Source organism: Zonotrichia leucophrys, chromosome 1A (genome assembly GCF_028769735.1).
Source record: "Zonotrichia leucophrys gambelii isolate GWCS_2022_RI chromosome 1A, RI_Zleu_2.0, whole genome shotgun sequence".
Lineage (NCBI taxonomy): Eukaryota > Metazoa > Chordata > Aves > Passeriformes > Passerellidae > Zonotrichia > Zonotrichia leucophrys.
In genome coordinates, this window is record NC_088170.1 from 14,260,920 (window position 1) to 14,266,937 (window position 6,018).

General features: G+C 49.6%; 1 protein-coding gene across 1 annotated transcript in view; it reads left to right on the forward strand.

Moving 5' to 3' along the window:
- Positions 1-3,770, forward strand: part of LOC135456253 (C-type lectin domain family 5 member A-like) — an 11,597-nt gene extending 7,827 nt beyond the window's left edge. The window contains exons 6-9 of the mRNA XM_064730009.1: positions 496-594; positions 1,495-1,637; positions 2,294-2,403; positions 2,960-3,770. Of these exons, the coding sequence (XP_064586079.1) occupies positions 496-594; positions 1,495-1,637; positions 2,294-2,403; positions 2,960-3,101 (494 nt within the window). The 3' untranslated portion in view covers positions 3,102-3,770. The remainder of the gene's footprint in view (positions 1-495; positions 595-1,494; positions 1,638-2,293; positions 2,404-2,959) is intronic.
- The last annotated feature ends 2,248 nt before the right edge of the window (positions 3,771-6,018 follow it).

The following is a 6,018-nucleotide window of genomic DNA, read 5'->3' on the forward strand; positions in this document are numbered from 1 at the left end:
TATTTTTTAAAGCAAAGAGTTGGGATTGGTATCTGACAGTGTCCTAACATTTATAAAATGTCTAACAACCAAGGATGGGAAAAATTAAATAAATTCAAACCAGCACAAAGTAACAAATTGTAATAAGCATTTACTGCAGCTTTACATTGAAACAGGAGTCATTAGACTTGAATCCAGGGCTGGCTTTAGTTATAGCACTTTTGTGGGTTCAGAACTGCCTTGGTGATCTGAAATTTATATACACTAAGAAACTTGACATCTAGATGGAAGTCAAGGAACAAAATCATAATTAAGACAGAAATTGTGTAAATGAACTTAAGTGTTGCCTTTTACTCAAAATGACCATTTTATGATTTGTGTAGTAGACCCACGAGCAAAGAGGCAGAGTTTGCATTCTGTGTTGGGTGATGGGGGGTCAGAGAGGTCCAGCAGAGCTCTGACAGTGCCTGGCACAGTGGCCATTCCTTGCAAGCAGAAATTGTGTTCTTATTTCAGATGGTCCCACTGCAGGCAGCCAAAAGGGCTCAACAACATTGTCCCCCACCATTCATGAGGACCCAACAACACTGTCCCACATCCCTGAAAGGACATCAGGTAGGCAATCCTCTGTCTTTCCAAAGGGAGTTGCCAGAAGTCTGTTGGATTGAAGGGTAAGGGGGAGAGAAAATGAACTCTGTCAGGATTCTGTTCAGAAGGAACACAAACAACCCCTCTGCCATGTCAGGAGTACAAACCTCACCCTGGGACACTGCCAGGATGAGCTCTGGAGCCCATGGAGGGTTTGCATTTGCAGCTCCTTTGGAAGCAGAGCAGGCTCAGCTCTGCATTCCTGTTCCCCAGGGAAGAGCTGATGCCTCTGTGCTGCCAGAGCAGAGCAGTGGGAGGCAGGGAAGGCACAGGAGGAACAATCCCTCAGGCACCCAGCCCTGCAGGGAGCAGGATGGACAATGTGCCTGTGCTGCTTTCCCAAGGCCCCTCCATTGCCAGCCTGTGACCTCAGAGCAATTCCAGGCTGCCCTTCAGGAGCTGCTGGATCCCCAACCAAAGTGTCTCCTGCAGGCCCTGTCTCCCTGAATCCCATCCCCTTTCCAGCTGCCCCTCCCTGCTCCTCCTGCTGCCCTGCCTGGTAATGCACACAAATGTTGGTGCTGCCAGTGGCACCTCTGCTGCCCAATTCTGCATCAGGCAGATCAGACTGCGGGGATCTGGGAGCTGCTTTGTGCCCTGAGCACTCCTCTGTATGCCCTGAGCAAAGCTGGGCAAGGCTGGATCATGTTTGCTGTGCTGCTGCTCCCTGTCTGGCTCCTGCCTGCTGATTCTGGGCTGCCATCAGCTCCAGAGGCTCTGGGGGATCCCTGCTGCTCTGCTGACAATGCTCAGCAGGAGCACACAGGCATTTCTGGGCTGGAATGGCCTCTCTGTCCTCTCCTTTGTTCTGGCAAAATTTGGTCAGTGTGAACATGGATTTTACACACCTCTTCTTCCCTTCTGCAGGCTGCCCCTCAGCATGGAAGAAACATGGCAGAAAATGCTACTTCTTTTCTCCAAAGAGGGAACCAAAGGACTGGAATGCCTCCCATGCAGAATGCAGTGCCATGGGCTCAGACCTGGTGGTCATTGACAGCAGGGAAGAGCTGGTGAGATCCAACTCCTGGGGCAGCTGCTCAGGGGGCTGGAGCTGCCAGGCCAAGGGCTGAGCAGTGACACTTGTGCCAGCTCCTGTCCCATGGCCTTGGGCTCTGGGACCTGCTGCCAGCCATGCACAGCCCAGGCCTGGCAGTGGCAGCAAAGGCCTGCACAGGGAGAGGCCTCCTGGGCCTTGCACTCCTGTCCCTGGAAGCTCCTGTGCCCAGGCCTGGTCCCATGGCAAGGAGCAAAGTCCCTGCCCAGCTGGCTGGGCTTTTCCAGGGATTTAGCACACAGGCCATGGAGCTTGAGCAGACACTTCTTTGGGAGAGCCATGGCTGGGACAAAACCTGAAAAGGCTTTGCCACATCCATCCAAAGGGAAAAGTGTCCACAGCTATCCAGTCAAAACTCTTAAGCTCCAAGTTACACCTGTAATGGCACCACAGATGTATTCTTACATTTGTTATTTATTGTTATTGTTATTGTATATGTATTCATAAGGGGCCTGCAAAATGAAGGAATGCAATCTCTGGAGCAGTGGGCAGAGGTGCTGTGGATGGATGCACACTGCACTCTGTGTGGTGCCTGTTTAGCCCTGAGCCTTCTGGGCCTCTGCTGAAGAAAATGTCATTTTCATGTGTTCCCATTGTTGGCTTCCATTCCAGAGGTACCTGCTCTCACAGTCAAGATATAACTACTACTTCCTTGGTCTCAGATACTCTCCAGAGGAACAAAAGTGGAAGTGGATCAACAACGTGGAACATGACCCAGCCATGTGAGCTCCTTCCAGCAAGTCCCTGCCATGCAGTGTCTGGGAAGAGGAAAATGCCAAAGGCAGAGCAAAGAGCAGAGAGCCCAAGGGAGATCAGGGACTGTGCTGTGGGGGAAGCTGATTGCTGGAGGTGCAGGTGCTTCAGCACAAGCCTGGGCCAAGGCAAGGGAGCCTTGCAGGGCCAGGGAACACAGGGCTGTCCTGTAGGGATGGCAGGAGAGGACACAGCTGGAGTTCTGCTGGGGAAGGAAGGATCTGCCTGGATGCAGCTCCCTGGGGAAAGGAAGGACACAGGAGGCAGGGACAAGAGAGAGAGGGGGATGTCAGCACCATTGGCTGGAGGGAACCAAAGCAGGGGAATGTTTCTGGATGGGAAAGCATTGCCCAGAACCTTTTGTGGAGATGTGGGGAATAGCAGTGAGGAATGGGAGGGAGATTCCAGCAAGGCAGTACCAGATCCCAGTGGCAGTAACAGAGTTGAGCAGCCAGGCCAGGTGCCACTCTGCCTTTCACTGCATGTCAGGAATGTAACCAAATTTGACTTTTTTTCCCTATTCAGGTTCCGTATAATTGGACCTTACCATGACTATCACTGCACTGTCATTGGATTTGGTGAAGTACAAACTGAACCATGTGGTGGATCCTCAACAACACAAAATATGTGTGAAAAAGCTGCAACAATTTCCGACAGGCATCTGTAGGAGAGCTAAAACCAACCTGTGCAGGCTGATCTGTTCTGCCCAGCTTTGTGTACGAACCATGGATGGGATGTGTCCCATTTCCCTTGAGCTGCCCAGTCTCTGCTCCCAGGCTCTCCTGCAGCCTCTCTCCAGCCTCGGGGCTGAGCTCAGCCCAGCCTTTCCCTGCTGCTGCCTGAGCCTGGATGGATCCCCTCTGGAAGAGCTGGCCCTGGCACACAGGAGCACTCTGGCACTGTCTCATGCCAGGGGTGGCACTGCCAGGCAGGCACTGCCAGGGGAGAGGAGTCCAGCCTGGGCACAGGGGTGATCCCAAACACATCCTGACTCATCTGCAAGTCCCATCCATCTCCAGCCCTGTGTTCCCAGCCCTGCCTGGGCACAAGGAGAGCCTTCCCCACCTGGCCACAGCCTGGCCTTGCCTGCAGCCACAAGGGAAGGGCAGCACAGATTTCTGCCTGGGATCCTGGAGGGAAGGGCAACCCCACTCCTCGCCAGGATGGACAGGAGAAAGTCAGGTGTGGGTGTGGATAAACCTTCCCCTGTCCCAGACTGTTCCAAGAGCACACAGGATCCCAGAGCCTGGGAGGGGAATGGGAATCTTCCCAAGGGAAAGGATCCTACAGCAGAACAGCTCTGGGCACAATATCAGCCCCAGTCCTTTGTGGGGAAGGCAAGGAAATTAAGATCTCAGATCTACTGGGGAAGGGCACAGGATGGAGATCAGCAGAGAGCAGCAAGGCCTGGAGAACAGAGTCCCAAGAGAAGCTGAGCTGGACAGAAAACAGGACAATGAAAGCCACAGTGACCTGTGAAGGAGCTGGTGAGAAGCATGAGCGTGACCCACAGGGAATGGCAACACAGTGCTCTGCCCTCTTTTCCTTGGAGATTGGTCACAGGACAGGGCAGCTCTATGGATGTGCTCTGGGTCCCCCCAGAGAGCTGCCCTCAGGTGTCTGGGCTGACTGCTGGGCCCCTGTACAGTTCCTCTCCTCTCCATTGCATGGAATAAAGCTTTTCTTTCCAAAACACAAAGCAGTCCTTGTGTGTGGGTGGGTGAAGCTTTGGGAACTCCAGACACTTGCAATCCAGAACCACTTCCCAACACAGGCGACCTCAGGGAAACCATGAACTGTGGTGTTGTGAGGTTCCCAGGATGAGGTGAGGGATGACAATTTGACTCCATGTTCTCAGAAGGCTGATTTAGAATTGTCTTGGCTTGGAAAGACAGGAGTCTGCTACGGAAGGCAGGAGCCTCCCCCAAAATGGAGAATGTAAACCCTCCCCAACCCTCTGAATTTCTGTAAATTTTAAATTAAGGGGCTCTCAGGCAAAAATATGGGAGCAGGAAATAACGGATCTTTAATAGGGAAGGAAATGAATAAAAGGAAAAAATAAAACAATGCAGTACACAAGAACAACAGTGACAGAGTCAGATCCCAACCTGACACCCTGTGGGTCAGGGTTTTGGTAGCAGACCAATTGGAAATGTGGCTGCAGTCCTCCTGAAGTATCAGGTGGGGTTCTGCTGGGGCAGGGGTTCCTGTAGAGAAGGATGTATTCTTCCTCTGAAGAAAGAGGCAGCTGCCGTTCCTCTGGAGATTCCAGTGGAGAAAACTGTCCTGTGTCGGTGCACCAAGGTAGCTATAGATCCAATGGTTTCAGGAACCCACGTCTTAAGAGAGGAACCCACTTGCCGCGGCAAAAAGTCCAAATATGGACCACACTGGACAAATTCAGACCAGCCTTTTTTGTTTATTAGTACATCAGCCTCAGAACATTGTTAGATGTTAACAGCATGCTGGCCTAAAGGAAAATGTCCACGAAGGTGGGGTAAAACGGAATGACATAAAACCATCTCAGTTTAGATTTCAACCAATCACACCAAAACAAGACATATTGACAAGCTTTCCATCCAATCTTATAAAACATACGTAAGAGTAGTTAAAACAAAGACTGGTTCATAAAAGACAAAGAACAGAGCTCTATTCACAGTAACCTTCTAAAGATATACATTAAATAAACTTGTTGCCATCCTAAAGCCACATCTACAGAGTCCTATTGTTATTTGTCACGTCTACTGCTTGGGAAACTTTTCTGCTTGCTTGGGAAACTTTTCTGCTGTAACAGAACTTCGGGCCACATCCTGAGGCCTAAATACTCTTTTTTAACCATTTCCTAAAAACCTTCTAACTTTATGGATTCCAACATTTCCCCTCTCTGTTTGATTTAGAATCTTTCATTTTCTTGTCACTTACTACTTGCGTTTCATAGCTCTACTGCAAAATTTCTGCTTATTATCTCTTGGAGACCTATCCGCACTAAAGCACTGCTACATTACGGCACAGCAACTTAATGCTGTGATGACCCCATCCTTGAAAGAGATATGAATCACGTTTGGTAACAGTTACAAGTCATTGTTCAAAAAACTCTGGTCGATTCCAAGGCCTTAATTCAAAACCTTCGTTCATGTCTATACCTTCATCTACTGCTTTCGTGAGATTCCGAACACTCTCTGTGCTTCTATTTCCTAAATCTCCTGCTTGTATGACGAAAACTTCACGGACTGTTCGGTTCATCATTCGCCGAACACAACAAAGTACACAAGGTACCACTATACATATCAGTATTAGAACACCTAGTACATAAAGACCTATCTTGCAAAGTTGCCTTAGCCAAGGTGCAAAACTCCATTTTTGAAACAAATCATCCAACCAGGAACTTCCATCTTCTTTAATTTGGACTGTCAGATCCTTCAGTTTTTGAATGCTTTTGTGAATGGATTCAGAATGGTCAGACAAATTCATACAACACAATCCTTCAAATTCCTCACAACCATGCCCTTGTGCCAGTAAAAGAAAATCAATGGCTGCTCTGTTTTGAAGAGTAGCATGTCTAATACTATCAACATCGGTCAACA